Source organism: Antrostomus carolinensis, unplaced genomic scaffold (assembly GCF_000700745.2).
Source record: "Antrostomus carolinensis isolate BGI_N321 unplaced genomic scaffold, ASM70074v2 scaffold8170, whole genome shotgun sequence".
NCBI classification, from domain to species: domain Eukaryota; kingdom Metazoa; phylum Chordata; class Aves; order Caprimulgiformes; family Caprimulgidae; genus Antrostomus; species Antrostomus carolinensis.
In genome coordinates, this window is record NW_010289000.1 from 4,412 (window position 1) to 20,024 (window position 15,613).

General features: G+C 39.6%; 1 protein-coding gene across 1 annotated transcript; it reads left to right on the top strand.

Moving 5' to 3' along the window:
- Positions 1-388: 388 nt before the first annotated feature.
- Positions 389-14,358, top strand: ACAA2 (acetyl-CoA acyltransferase 2). Its single transcript, XM_010168517.2, has 9 exons — positions 389-589; positions 2,991-3,119; positions 4,871-4,987; positions 6,416-6,563; positions 8,428-8,603; positions 9,584-9,713; positions 11,905-11,975; positions 12,615-12,769; positions 13,700-14,358. Exons 1-9 carry the CDS (start codon positions 389-391, stop codon positions 13,782-13,784), a joined length of 1,212 nt encoding a protein of 403 aa, XP_010166819.2. The 3' UTR covers positions 13,785-14,358.
- The last annotated feature ends 1,255 nt before the right edge of the window (positions 14,359-15,613 follow it).

Sequence of the window (15,613 nt, forward strand, 5' to 3'; positions counted from 1 at the left end):
CTCTTTGTTTCTTAAAAGAACTGCTCCTCATCTGATGATTCCACAGGTGTTTGCTGTGGGATTTCATGGATGTTACTTTCATGCTTTTAGTACACCAGCACTCACCTCTGATGGGATGGGGCAACGTCCTTTGTCTATCTGGTATCCAGACTACCTGTTTTGGTTTTTTTCCAAACCTTTTTGTGGAAAAGAGGTATTCCTGGAATCTTCTCAGCTTTTCTTCCTGACTGTTAATCCTGCATACCTTCCCTGTCTAAAGCACTGCTGTATCTTACTGACCTTGAACTGTGTGGGTTCACATTGTGTCTCTATTTATGTACAAAGCCTCTCGTGACTCGAGGACGCTACCCAGTTGAGGCTGACTTGGTGATTTTCTGTTTGTTAGACCATGTACATCTGGATAATTCTTGGTTCTCTTGCAGGTGTATTCATTGTGGCAGCAAAGCGAACTCCTTTTGGGAGCTACGGAGGTTTGCTGAAGGACTTCACAGCCACCGACCTGACAGAACATGCTGCTCGAGCTGCCTTGGCTGCTGGAAAGGTCTCTCCTGAGATCATCGACAGTGTCATTGTGGGCAATGTCATGCAGGTTGGTAGCGTGGGGAATTTACTGGTCCATGATTATTTCCATCGACTCCTTTGGTGTGGTCCTACCTCTGTTTTGTAGCCAAGAATAAACCAAAGAGGTGGAAATGGAATGAGTGAGCAGCGTTTGTGGTGTAGTGTTTCCTGTTCATCTTTAAGGGGCGTACCCTGCACGATTTGTGATATTATTGGGAGCAAGACTTAGCTTTTTTTGTTTTAGTACCAAAGGTAGTTTGAACCATGAGTAGCTGATCTAAAAATGTGGATTCATTAAACACTTGGTAACCCCGGGTACGTTTTTCCTGTTTTAATGACTTAATTTGTAGAACTCAGTCATCAGTGGGTTTTCACTGAATTGTAGAAATCCCTTTCTTTCTGGAGACTGTAACTGATTCAAGCTCATTTCCCTTGAGTTTTCTAAATAGATTTTTTTTTTTTTTGAGTCAATGTGAGTTTACTTTGAGCTGGAAGGATGTGTGCCTTGAGTGTTAAAGACATTTGGACAATCATATGTTTTCCAAAGAGCTTGTGATGTAGATGCTATTGTATGCAGGACACCAGCATTGCAATTATCTACCTATCTAGATTAGGGTCTTTGTTTTAGGCAAGACAGTGAAGAGCATTTCTGGTTTGGTTTTGTTTTGTACTCTAACTTCACCGTTATTAAAGGTAGGCACTCATATATGCTGGAGCACCTCTCCTATGAAGACAGGCTGAAAGAGTTGGGGCTGTTCAGCCTGGAGAAGAGAAGGCTCCGGGGAGATCTTATAGCGGCCTCCCAGTACCTGAAGAGGCTACAAGAAAGCTGGGGAGGGACTTTTCATAAGGGCAGTTAGTGACAAAACAAGGGGAAATGGGTTTAAGCTGAAAGAGGGGAGGTTTAGATGAGATATTAGGAAGAAGTTCTTCACTGTGAGGGTGGTCAGACACTGGAACAGGTTGCCCAAGGAAGTTGTGGATGCCCCCTCCCTGGAAGTGTTCTCGGCCAGGTTGGATGAGGCTTTGAGCAACCTGGTCTAGTGGAAGGTGTCCCTGCTGCTGGCAGGGGGGTTGGAACTGGAGGAGCTTTAAGGTCCCTTCCAACCCAAACCATTGTATGATTCTGTGATTTTGCACTGAGTCTTTCAAGGGTGCAAAAGAATCAAATACCTGAGAACTTTCCTGGTGAGTGAACAGATGTGCAGTATTCTTTCTTAAGGATTTTCAGCCAAAAGAGTAGCTTTTAATTCTTCTGTCTCCTACAGCTACCATCTCAGATCCTTTTGTGACATTTTTTTTAGGCTTTGTAAGAACTGTTTGTGGCTTTAAAAAAAATGCTGCATCCAAATCTCTTGTAATGCTTTCACATAAATACTAGCCTTCTCCTAATAAAAAGTGTCTTTCATGTTGAAATTACATTTCTTTTCCTTTGCATCGTACTTCCCTATCCCAATAGATTTTCTTTTTTTAGTCCTGGGTTCCTTTTAAATATTTTATGATTAAGTTAAACAACTGTGAATGTGTGTCCATTTTAAACTCCCCTTCAGCAGCAGAAGTGGCTTGATTAATATTTTTTTTCCTGAACTTGTATTGGCAAGTAGCATTGTGCACAGAACTTTGCCTTTATAACACAGTTTAGCTCATGGCGTGATCCCTAAAAGCTCGAGTGTTCTCTCTGTTTGGGAAAGATCCTTTACAAACCTGTAGCAGTGCTGCTATAATTTTTTATTCTAGACCTATGTTCACCATCACCTGCTGACTCAGTAGTTGAAATGCAGAAGCCTAATCATTTCTTTTTCATCTCATGTTGGAGCCTGTTTTTTTTTAAAGGAGTGGGTTCTGAAGCAAAGTGCTCTGTGTGCAGTACTTTGCTTTTCAAATATAAGGCTGATAGAACCATCTCTGAAAAATTTGGAGGAATGAGATTTCATTGTTAGAAGAGCCCAGTGTCCAATTAGAACATAACACTTAAAGACATTTCACAAAGTGAGTGTGAAGCAGTAATGGCATCTCTGCATTTTCCACACTGTCTGGTTTGGGGGCGGGGGGGGGGGGGGCTTCCCCTGTTAGTGTGGGCAATTTTAATTTACCTTGAAATAAGTAGTGCTTGCCAGTCATGAGCTGTTCTTTTGTCAGTCTGTTGTGTGTATGCTGTTTTGAAAATAAGGGGTAAGGGAAAACATAAGACAGTTAAGTTGCTGACTTCAGTCTTTACATCTGTAGTCCCATTTTTTGACCTGATGTCTAGCTTTTCTGACACACAGTTTATTTAAAATGTATAAGATATTGGCCCTTTTTCACCATGTAGGGTGGTATCTTTCTGAAGTGAATCAAAGTGCCACTTATGACTAGTGCCACTTTTCATCAAGACTTTTACTTTCCAAAGAAATTAGACACTAACAAACCCTCCTATTTGTTCTGCGCAGAGCGCTGCAGATGGGATTTATATTGCAAGACATGTTGGTTTACGTGTGGGAGTTCCTGTCCCAGTTCCAGCCCTCACTGTCAACAGACTTTGTGGCTCTGGTTTCCAGTCCATTGCCAACGGATGTCAGGTACAAAGCTCCTTTTCCTACGTTAGTTGTGAAGTTTGTCAGACTGTTAATATGAGAGAAGAGACACAGGTAGAAACCTGTACTTCATGTTTGGGATGAGTCTTGTCATGGATTTCTAGCTACCACTGGTAGAGACTTCCTATTGTCCTGCATAGTTTTGTGCAAGAGTTCAGCCTCCACAGTGTCATATTTTGTGGTTCATTTTAAAAATCATCATTGTAGCTATTTTGAGTTTTATCTGAGGAATTCAACAAGTGTTAGCCAGTGAAATAAAGCTCAGCTGTGCAATAGTTGCATTCTGTGATCCTTTTTGTATGAACTGCAGTTACTGGGCATCAGAACCACAACAGAAGGCTTTCATCTTTTAATCATTGTTTATATTTTCACCTAGCTGGCTACGTTAGCAGCTGGCGCTTTTTAAGTGTCTTTTTGCTCAAAGAGGTAAACCTTCCTATGGATTAGATAATTTATAGTGTCACTTCTAAAATAGAAGACTTCTCTTTGAGCAGTTGGCCAAAACCACCGAGTAAGATGGTGCAGTGGTACAGTGGTTTTTATTTCATTTGTTCATATGCACCAGTGGTCTAGACTTAGCAAAATAAAAGAGTATTTTATAAATATTTGAGCAACCACGTAGGTTTTGGGTTTGTTGGGGTTTTGGTTTTTTGGGTTTGGTTTGGTTTGGGTTTTTTTTAGTTCCCATTGCTGAAGAATTACTTGAGATCTGATCTTCTAAAGGAAAAATTATGGAAGATGATGTAGAGTTTAGGTTACATGTTTACAATAACATCCCTCTGACTGTTTTTGCTAGTGCTTTCTGCAAAGGCTATACACACATCAGCCTACACTGAAAAAATCCATTGGAGAATATGACCACTTCTATTGAAAGGATGGTTCTGAGGTTTTTTTCCAAAAATGGCATTTCATCAGTGCAGCGAGTGTTTCTGTCTTTCTCTGACACACAACAAAGCTGTGGGTTCTATTCTGAGCTCCTGAAGTGTGCACACAGTTTTTGGTAACTCTAGGAAGCCTCTCAATTCCTAATCAGTCATAGGAATTATTAACTGGTCATCTCAAATGCGTATCAAGATAATTTCTTCTGCTTCCATTCCAGTAAACAAATATAAACCTTAACTGTCCAACTGAGTCATTTTAAGGAAGGAGAATTTTTGAATGGTCTGATGGTGTGTTTAGGAATTAGGGCATTTAGGTTCTGTGTTCTTTGCCAATGCTGAATTAGTTTGTTTCAGGGGTTTATCTTGTCAGCTTCCCTGGCTAATATTTTCTAAAATTGTCTCTTTTTTTTTTTCTTTTAGAATCACCAGGTCTAGTTTGAGGCTTTGAGGTTTAGTTTGTGTTCCTTTTGAGAAGACTAGGAGCTCAAAAAAACCCACCCCAAACCATCTGTGAACACAAGCATGCAGATGCTTCATGGCTTTGTTCCTCAGTCCAGTCATGTGTGTGCACCCATATTCTCTTCCTCCTTCGTTGATGTAAAATCATTCCCTGCTGAAAGAAGGAAGAAGGGACACGTAATGAAAGAGACAGACCCCAATCTTAATAGAAGGATAAACCCTTCATAAATATACACGTGGCTAAGCATGAGTTCCTTCTGTGTGTATGGCTTTGTAGGTGACAAGGTCTCTGTCTAAAACACTTGTTACTGTCTTCCAAAACAGCAAACTAAATCCTGGGTCTGTTTTTGGTTTTGTGCTTTTGGTGCTTGTTAAACTACTACTTTCTCTTAACAGGAAATTTGCCTTAATGACTCAGAAGTTGTTCTGTGTGGTGGAGCTGAAAATATGAGCCAGGCTCCTTATGCGGTTCGAAACATTCGATTTGGAACCAGATTAGGAGCAGAACTCAAGGTCTAGTATTTTTTTACTTTTTTTTTTTCTTTTTTCTGTGGATAAAGTCATGTTTACAGACAGACCTGTAGGCACTATGCCCTTGGAAATGAAATTATTAGAGATTAGGTCTGGATTAATTGTTCAAAGCAATTATCCAGTATTCAGACATTATCAAAACAGTAAGTTCAGGCAGTTTTGTTAAGAGAGCCAGTTTTCTAGCTTTTTAAAAACCATATTTAAATTCCCATTCCACGTTAAACATATCAATAAACTCTTAGGCACAAAACTTATTTCACTTGGTAGAACTCATTGAAGTACTGTACGTAATATAAAAAAATTCTCTGATGTCAGAGGCTGTGAAATAGAGGCATACACAGTTTAGGTGAAGCTTGGAAGGCTAGTAATGGGTAGGTAGAGTGAGAAAGAACATGTATACATCCATGTTGTAAGCACCTCTCAATTCTAAAAATGGAAACTTGAAGTTAAATCCATTGACAGGTAAGTTATTTTTACATTTTCTCCTGAAGACATATCCTTAGTGGATACTGTGGGGAATTTTCATCAGGATCTAATTCTGCTCTGATAATTACCATTTATTCAGGGGGTGATAACCAGCATCAAAATGATAAATTAGGATATTTCAGTGTTTTAGCCCTTTGCTTCTTCTACGCTGTTTTTCCATTATGAAGGTGGTGAATATGAAGTATGTTTGACTCTGTTCTGTGAATCTTGTGTGGCACTGTGACTAAGCCTCAGTTCCTACAGAGAACACCTTTGCAAGGTTGCTGATAACACCGAGTCTCCATAGATGCCCCTGGGTTCTTATCAGAAAGATAATTGAATTATACAGTTGCAGGTGAATGAGTGATGTATCTGGCAGAACTTGACTGGTGACAGAGAGATGACAAAACCCATCTGAACTGACTGGGCTTGCCTTTAGCAGGTTAAGTGAGGTTAAACTTGGGTATTTTCTCACCTGAGGTGTTTTACCCACAGAAACTTTCGATTCAAGCAAGGTGATTTTACCTGACAGTAGAGAAAGAGACAATGAATCAGTAGGCTGCTCTGCCTTTTCACAGTTCCTCACCTTTCCTTCCTAGTAACCAGAAAGACAGGTGTGTTTTCTCTTAGGTCTGTAATAAATAATTCATGCAGTAGTGAAATACACTGAAATGCTAAGAATCACAGGCTTTTCCCAAACCTCTCCAGCCCACATATGAGTGGAAAGAAGAGCACAACGTAGATTGACTAAAATAACACACAAGAACTCGCATACTGTTTTGCAGTGTGTTTGTTCTAATTTAAATGAAGTATCTGTAGGTAACCTGAGTAAATTTTACAAAGACACGTTAGTTTCCAAGAGGCTGCTGAATAATTAGGAACTGTCAATAATAAATGTTAATAATGCTGTGCTTTATAATTTTCTTTTCATGATGTTCCATGCAGTTGGAAGACACGTTGTGGGCAGGTCTGACAGATACGCATGTTAAATTACCTATGGCACTTACAGCTGAAAATCTGGCTGCAAAATACAACATCACACGAGAGGACTGCGACCGATACGCATTCAAAACGCAACAGAGATGCAAAGCTGGTTAGTAAATCTAGGAATGGAAATGTTTATGTGATACTAGTTTCAAATCTAGTCAGTTTTTAGCATCTTTTCAATGTATTTTTTAAGTTTTGTGTAGCTTGTGCGTCTGGTGTAATTTGTCTTTTGATTTGTTGGCCTGTCACACGTCACCTCCTGCCTGAGCAGGATTGGTGTTCGTGAATGTGGCTTGTTGGTGCCCCTGTGATGGGTCACCTTGCCCTTGTCTACCCTGCAGCAGAGCAGTGTTGTCCCAGGCATACCTGACTGCCCTCCTCTCTTTTCTCTGCACCAAAGAACAGTCCTGTTCCACAGCAAACCCACATCCTTCTTGCATACCAGCATGTGCTAGAATTGATCTAAATCCTTTTTTCTTTCTTTTGAAAATCATGTGCTGTTCTGCCACCCTTGAGCAGTTAGAGCAGATGGAATGTGAAGAGGGGATATTTGTTCAGGACCTGTGTTTGAACTGTTCTCTGGGTGGTTTACATGGCCAAAGACATCATTCAAGGGCATTGGGTTACTGTGAAATTAATCAACAGTGTAAACAGGATGGTAGACCAAAAGCCAGTGGAATGTGTAGTGGTCATCCTGGGACCTCAGCGTACATTGGAACCCAAAGGTGAACTTAAGAAACAAAGCTCTAAGCATACTTTTAGATTCTAATGATAATGCTTTTTAACAGGTGCTGCTCTTGAAGGAAGGGTTTGTATTTTTTTTCAATGGCTGTAGCAGTGCTTTTTGTACCTTTTCTCAAGCATGTGTTACCTTCCTTTGTTAATCTTGTTATCTGACTCCTGCCATTCCTGGAGCCTTTGCTAAAAACGGTGCCTCTGAAGGGGCTTTTGCTTCCTTCTTGTTTTCTAGATTTTTGCCTTGCTGTTTTTATTTCTGCTTGTTATGACCAGTTCATCTTATTCTGTACTAAAGAGAGAGTCCTGTGGGTAATCAGGAAAGAAAAAGACTTGGTAGAATTTATTGAGAAAGTTTTGGGAATTTATTGAGGTAGCTGAACAATATCAGATCTAGCAATTTCAGTGCCTTAGTTTTAAATCCTTTAGTGTTGCATTTGTGGAACGATTTTAATTGGCTGGGAGTCTTGGTTCAGTTTTGGGAGACAGGAGTTGTTTTGGTTTTAAAATCTGTGTGTTCACATCAACATTGTGGACACAAAAGGTAGTGTTTAGTTGCCTGAATATTGGCTTCTAATGTCATCTTAGGTGACGTGGCCAGATGCTCCTGTGGGCATCTGAGGTACCTCCAATGTCTTGAATTGTCTCAGGTTATTTAGGCAGCTGAATCGGTCATTACTTGACTGTGACATCCTGTGGAGGAGCAGCTTGGACAGGGTTTTAATTGATTATTATAATTATTAATTATACAATAGCTTATGCTGGTTATCAACGGAGAAAACGTGGTTCAGCATTTTTTTCCATGTTCATCTCTGAGTGAGATTTACAGCTTTGTGGCTCTCTGATAAGTGACAGAACTGTAGAATAAAGAAGAAAGAATAAAGAGCAATACAAGGGGATGTGTACCAAAAATAAATCTAGTGGTTAAAAAAAAATGAAAATAGTTCAGTTATTTTAAAGCTGAAATAACATTTTAATATTTGAGATTTTCTTTGGAGAAGTTTGAGAATGTATTTGTAGTGGTTTTGCCCTGTTTCTAAAAAAAAAAAAAAGCAAACACTAAAACACCAACCAGCCTATTTAAGCAAAGTAAAGCATAAACAGTTCTATCCCAGAGCTCTTGGTTAAAACAGAGCAAAATTTGTGTGCACATGAAAATCGGATTATTGGTCATGCTGTACAATCATCTTCATGTTTTTATCAGAGTCCTTTTATTTTCCTTTCTGTGGTTGCAGCTCAGGATGCTGGTTACTTTAATGCTGAGATGGCACCAATTGAAGTGAAAATGAAAAAGGGGAAAGAAAGTATGCAAAAGGATGAGCACCCAAAACCCCAGACCACTCCGGAACAACTGGCAAAACTTCCCTCTGTCTTTAAAAAGGATGGAACAGTGACTGCTGGGAATGCTTCAGTGAGTACATCAAAGCCTTGGGTTGTGAAAGTGTCGCCTCTTAAGGTTCTCCAAATTAATTGTCACTGTATTTATGTCTCACTGAGCCACCTTTGGCTGTCAGTGGTGTCTCCTGATGAAAATGGTTTCTAATTCTTCAATTGAATGTCCCCTATTGACTGTTCCAGCCCCGAGATGGTAGTGGATTCTTCAGTCTGCTCTTGGGTCCTAAAATTTGATTGTCACTGTTATTTTAGTGAGACATTGACCCTTCCTCATCAGCCTTGAATTATGCAGTTGATAGCTGCAGTGGCAGTGTAGAATTAACCATTCTGTTTTCTTTTAGGGGTGATGGTTACTGAACATTTGCCTTACAAATCATGCATTATATTAGTTGGCATGCTGCTGCTGCTGCTGGCTCATCTTTGTACCACAATTACTATCCTCTCTCTAGTCCAAACCACATTTTGCTCTTAGCCTGAGTAGACTGGGTGCTTAGCAGCATGTCATTACAAACTGTTCCTCTTACATTCATTATCTTAATCAATTGATTAATGTTCTTTGGGCCAGAAGGACCACTGTGATCATATAATCTGAATTCCTGCCTAAAATAGATCATAGCCACAGCAAGTATGGGTGTCTGTAAAGTGTCTTTTATAATTAATAGTACATATGTTATCCAATATTAATAGTGTCCTTGCAAGTCTACAGGATGATGTTTCCAGTGTAAGGCAGACTTTTAGTAGCAAAAATGTATTTTACTTTTCTAAAACGTTCCGATTAATTAGACATCTATGTTTAACTTTCTTTCACAGTCCACAGAATAGTGAAAGATTGTGGTTTGTTGTTTTGAATAAACACTAATACAGTTGTCTGTTAAATATTAATGATAGCGTCTTGGACTCAAGGTTCTTTTGAGGAATATACTTAGTTTAAAGCGTGGGAGGGTTTTTTTTGTTTGTATTTTCTCCACTAAGAATGCTTTTTTTTCCTATTGCAAGGGGGTGTGTGATGGAGCTGGTGCAGTCATCATTGCCAGTGAATCAGCACTTAAAAAGCACAGTCTTACTCCTCTGGCAAGAATAGTGGCCTATCACTCATCTGGTTGTGACCCTTCCATAATGGGCATCGGTAAGTTGCCATAAAGCACATTATTTTATAAATTAAAAGCATTAAAATATTCTTATATTGGGCATTCTAAAGGAAAGAAAAGAAGGCTGCAGTGTGGTGAGTCTGGTAGCTCTGAAGATGTTTGTGTGGCTCACCACAGAGAGACTGTTCATTCCACTGCATCAGTCCATCCCTCTTATGCAGAGGGACTGATTTACTCCTCAGTATGGCTGAGAGAGGATGTGCAAAGCCTGACCTATAGCATAAGCACCCACCTATAGTCCCCCAGGCACCTTTTTTTCTCTGTTACTAAGTCAAGAAAATAGGTACTCACTCAATTTTTTTTTTTTGAAACCAGTTTCTCATGAAATTCACATCCGTTTCCTGTCAGCTTTAAATACCATTATTTAGTGTGTAACTGTGAGTTGTCTTCCTCACCCCTTGCTGAAGGAGTATTGGCCATGTGTACACCTTTCAGCAGTTACTCAGTTGCTGAAGCTAAGATTGGATTCCAGGATACACATCTGTTTAGGTATTATTTTGGCAAAGCAACTACTACTTTTTGTTAGACCCATATTTTATGCTTCCTAATCAAGTAGCTGTTAATGCAAACAAACCCTCAAAGCCAGTCCAGACACCCCAGGATTTTTCCCTTCTGTTTAGTTTGTAGACAGCATTGTATCCCAGCATCATTTTTTTCCTTTCTGTCCTTCTGTTCAGAGGTCATTGTTGACTGGTTCCATGTGTCAGTGGGAATGCAAATGAAGCATTGTCAGATTTGTTTTCTTGATCTGAGTTATCTGACTAACACACAACCTTCAAAGCAAATATAGAGGGAGGGGTTTTTTTTCCGCTAGACTTCACGCTGTCATTATGCTTTCTAAACTAGCCCATTCTTTCTAGGTCAGGCAACTCTTTTAGCTTGTTTAAAAACTTCATAAATCATATGGAGGAACAGTTAGTAGCCTAACTCCTTAACACCACAGCTTGTTAACTCAAAAAGACCACAGGAGATTCATCGACATGACAGCAACAGATCTGAGAACAGGAGCTGAGACTGAGCAACTGCCCTTTCACATACTGGTAGTGATAGGGAGTCCTGCCTCACAATGTCTAGTAAATGTATTCATTATTTTAAAAAAAAAGAAAAAAGAACTTGGCTGTCATTAATGGTCTTTGTCCAAGAGGCCCTCCCCTTGCCCTCATGCGTAACGGGCATACTAAAATCCATCTGTAAAGAGATGCATTTAGAGTCTAGTATTAAGCTGCCTGAGGCTTTCTAATAATCGCCTGAGCTTTGAACTGAGACCTTTATTCTTTTAATTTTTCTGTCTTATTGGTCATTCACTTATTTTTTTGTTGTTGTTCATTCTTTGAGCTATGAGTTTTCAACACCATTTTTTGGTAGCGAGAGAGCATTTAGGGTTGTTAATATCTTAGGATTGGGTTTTTTTGTCTAATGGTCAACTGTTATCTAACATCTTAATATCTGTGTCCTACAATCACATATTTAATTAGCACTTTTAAATTCTCTTTGAGTGTCTCTTTTCTCAGGTAGCTGTGGTTTGAGATTAATCTCCTCTAGTAGATTATGCTCAGCTTTCTTCCAGAGAATGCTTTTATTGCCAAACTCTATAATATTCTCAAAAAATAATCCTAGGGGCTTCAGTTGGGTGGGACCTGGGCCCAAGGGAATATTTAGCAGATTTTCAGGTAAATTATATTAAGAACACCAAAACAACAATACCCATAAGTAAACATATGACCAGCAAACTCTAGAACAGCCCCTGCCTTTTTCTTTTTTGTGTACCAGAGGCTGCAGGTTATGAGGAAAGAATAAGCTGAACCAAGAGTACTGGGAAGTAGAGTGCCTTAAAACTGTCATGAGGTTGTTTTATTTGGCTGGGGACTGTCAGTTCTCTTGACTTGAAAGCTCTGCCTGTGTTTATCAACATAGCTGTGCAGCAGTAGTGACACTCCTAACTTTCCCTGGCAGTGTGTTGAGAAGGCTGCCAAATAGTTTTGAGATTTAGGAGTTCTCTTACCGCCTAGTAAAGCAGATGAGGGGCATATCCAGAATTCATTGGCTGCACAGAGTCTCACGGGACGGGTTCTGATGAGGCTTTATGAAGCTATCCTATGTGTCACAGGTTTATAAGCCTTTATTTATTTACTTTTTTATTTAACTAACTGTAGTACAACTTCCAAACAGGCCCTGTACCAGCAATTACTGAGGTTCTGAAGAAAGCAGGATTGACCCTGAAGGACATGGATTTGGTAGAGGTGAGGAGTTTTAACATGAACGGTGAAGTTACTCCTGATCTTTTTAGCAGAAACATTCCACTCATAGATGTAGCCTGTCATCACTATGTAGGTGTTTCTATATGTCTGGAGCCCACCTGTTCTAGCTTGCCTGCCTGACCTCTGTCCATCTAGTTTCTACCACACAGCTGCACAGTCATTACAAAAATCTCAGGCACGAGGAAAATGAAAATGGTGTGATAGCATTCCATGGTGAAAAAAATACCCTCATGTGACATGAGGTTTTACTCTGTTGGCTGTACTGTTCATGTTTTGAGTTAGTCATACGCCTCCGTTTGTGAACAAGGTCATTTTTTCTCAGTGCAATAGGCTCTTCACGAACACATTGCATAAGAATGTACCACACCTTTTTAAAAAAAAAAACCCCTAAAACTACATACTTGCTTTGTATCACATGTGCCAGAAGGATCTGAATTTACGTTGGGTTGGCCTGACAATTTGTACATTGTCTGAGTACACTTTTATAAACACCATATGTGATATTCTTCTCAATCAAAACGACCTGGAGAAGCAGCACACCTCATTTAATCTTGCGTGCACGCTGAAAGCTTGTGTGGAAAGCCAGGCACGAACAGTTGTATTGTTTCTCTGATGTTTTAGGTGAATGAAGCATTTGCACCTCAGTATCTAGCTGTTGAAAAAGTTTTGGGCCTTGACCCTGAAAAAACCAATGTCAACGGAGGTGCGATTGCTATAGGTCATCCTTTGGGTGCTTCAGGATCGCGGATCACAGCTCATCTGGTTCATGAATTAAGGTATGTGCGTCGCTGATAGCTGCTGCTAGTGAGTGCAGTGCTGATGTGTTTGCATCTGCAAAAGATTTTTAGCGTGGATGCTATGTGACTACAATCTTCCAGTCCACTGGCTTAAAACTCTCCACGCTGAAGTGTGCCACGTTCTGTATGAATTTGTTATCTTTGTGCTGTAGTGCAGGTCCTGCAGCTTACCTCTTACTCCATTCTTTCATCATTACAGGATGTTTTGCTTCCTCTAGATCTGATCCAAGCCCACAGGAGTCAGTAGGAAGGTTTCCTTTATTGAAATGGCCTTTGAGCACAAAGTTTGTTCTTTTCTTAACAGGGTCCATTTAAATGGCTTTGTCATCATCTTCCTTCCCCTTTAGTCTGTATTCAGAAATTTTTACTCTTTTGCCTTGTTTAATAAGCTTAGCACCATTTTAATCTGAATTTTCCTTTTCTTTTTTTCCCTCAGGGCACAGATCCCTGTATTTTTTGCTTGTACTTGTAATGCTGTATTGGTTTTCAGCCATAAAGCCTCTGTTAATTTGCACCTTGCAGAAAACTGTTTCTTGGAGTGTGGCTTTAGAAAACTTAGCTTGTAAAAACTATCTTAGCAATAAAATTTTATTTTACTTGTGCCATTTTTATTATGTGTTGAAACCACAAGTATCCTGTGATGTCATTCCTTGCCATTTTGTATTCCTAAGAACATGATATGTACCATCTCTTAATGTTAGAAGACCCGCAACTCCTTGTTTTTCTATAGAAATAGTTCAACATCAGTTGAGGCTTCATGATATTTTTCTAGAAGAAGAGCATACGCATTCTAAAATGTCATCTTTAGTAGTATGTAGTTGATAACTAGTTTCCTTTCATAAACTCAAGACAACAACTACTACAGTTTTGTAAATATAAATAATTTTCACTGTTACTTTTTCTGTACAGGCGTCGTGGCGGTAAATACGCGGTTGGATCAGCTTGCATTGGCGGTGGACAAGGTATTGCTCTTATCATTGAGAACACAGCCTGAGAGACTCTGGAGACTGCAGTGTTGCCCAAATTATGAATTCCCTGAGAAAATTCTACCTTTTGTGACAATAAAGCATCACTACCTGCCTTCATTTTTGTGCCGTTCCTGCAAGGTAAAGGAATAGCTGAGAAGTCTGAATTGTGAACAAAAAGATTTGTTAATGTCTTTCTAACTAAAGGAAGTGTAACATTAATATAATTTCACACTGATTAAGTATTTTCTAAAACCTTCCTTTCAATCAAAGTTAATATATTTCTGTACGCAAAATTATTATAATTTCCTCAGGAAATTGCCTGTCAAACTTTCACCAAACTTGCCTTAAAATAGCAGTCAGTGCAGCTTTTTAAGCAAGTATTGCTTAAAATATTCTTATTTAAGCCACTGCTGCTGTCTGGCACATGTGCCTCTTTTATCATCAGGAAATATGAAAATTTAATTGGAGACCTTCTGAAGTATGTGTACTGATTGTAGATGGATGGCCATAACCTGTACCCTGCTGTTTTGCAAAGGAAAAGAAAATGAGCGAAAGCTGAAATTGTCATGGTGCCTCCCAAAAGAACAATAAATATAACTGAAAGAAGGGCTTGGTGTTCCTTTGTTTGCTTATTTTAAAGGTAAATCACTGTGAGAATTGTTACTTCTGGTAAGTCACTGTTTGCTTTTAGAGAGACATTTTCCTGGCCGAGAAATATCTGGTGTTTCATAGGTAGTTTCTAGAGAACTCTAGCAAATCCTCCAGCCTTCCAAGAAGGGGGGTGGTTGTGTCTAACTGTGTCGCTGCATGGTAAGTGCATACATACAGCAACTCATTACTTCCTCTGATAGTATCATCCCTATCTCTTGGGTCACTTAATGTGAGGCTGTTCTTGGCTGATGTGAGAAGGGCACATCTGAGCAAGTTGTCTTGTCTCTCACAGGCAGTGGATTTCAAGGTATGAATCATTTGACCTAATGTAGATGGCGCTTGGATTCAATGAGATCTCGTTGCCTCTGCTCACTGAAGTCCTCTAGGCTCATGTTACCATCAGGACCACCTGCAGCTTGCTCTGATGCAGGTGTCTACATCAGACACTCACAGTCAGTTGGGCAGATCCCATGGCAGAGACAGCACGGACTTCTCCATAGCCTGTTGTGTGCTAAAAATAGTAGCAAAGACTTCAGCCTTTACTCTTTCTCATCCTCTGTCCACTGTCAAAATATTGCTTATCTACAACTTCTTACCGCTCCACTGGCGTGAGCTGTGAAGATTGTGAAAGGTGGGAGGTTATTCCAAACCTGACTGCCTCGCCTAGCGAGAAATTCAGGTCAAGGCAAGTACTGTTACAACTGGAGGAGAACAGTTGAAGTATGCTGATTCCTGTTCCTGGGGTTTTTCTGGATGCAGTGTCTGTAATGACTAGAAATATTTAGTGCTGTTTGTATGGATTAAAAAAAAACCCAAACAGCTGCCGTAAAGCCCCAAACCAGATGTTCATCTAACACAATATCTGTTTTCCTTTTCTACTGTATCTTAGTAAGTTCGGATTACTGGGGTTTCACTGTTCAAGATACAGTTGCCACGTGGATTTTATAAAGCAGGATGTTTTCCTAGTTACTTCCATAATAGCCAATAACTAATTCCCTCTTATTTTTTGACTGTGGATAATCACTGAACTCTTAATTTTAGAGAACTCGCCGTAGTTCTTACAAGATCTCATCCCTGTGTAGTAACTTTCAAAGTTATTATTTTCAGTTCTTTCAGAGCTCATCACTGTCTAGGTACAGTAAAGAATAATCCCCTTCATGCTCTTTATTTTGCACATAATGTTTCATTTATTGCATGAGGTTCA

Bases quoted from the DNA above. Each gene is read 5' to 3' on its own strand.
- ACAA2 (XM_010168517.2), top strand. From the start codon at position 389: ATGTACATCTGGATAATTCTTGGTTCTCTTGCAGGTGTATTCATTGTG. The intron at 590-2,990 runs GTTGGTAGCGTG...TGTTCTGCGCAG, and splicing joins TTGTGGGCAATGTCATGCAG to AGCGCTGCAGATGGGATTTA. The intron at 3,120-4,870 runs GTACAAAGCTCC...TTCTCTTAACAG, and splicing joins CCATTGCCAACGGATGTCAG to GAAATTTGCCTTAATGACTC.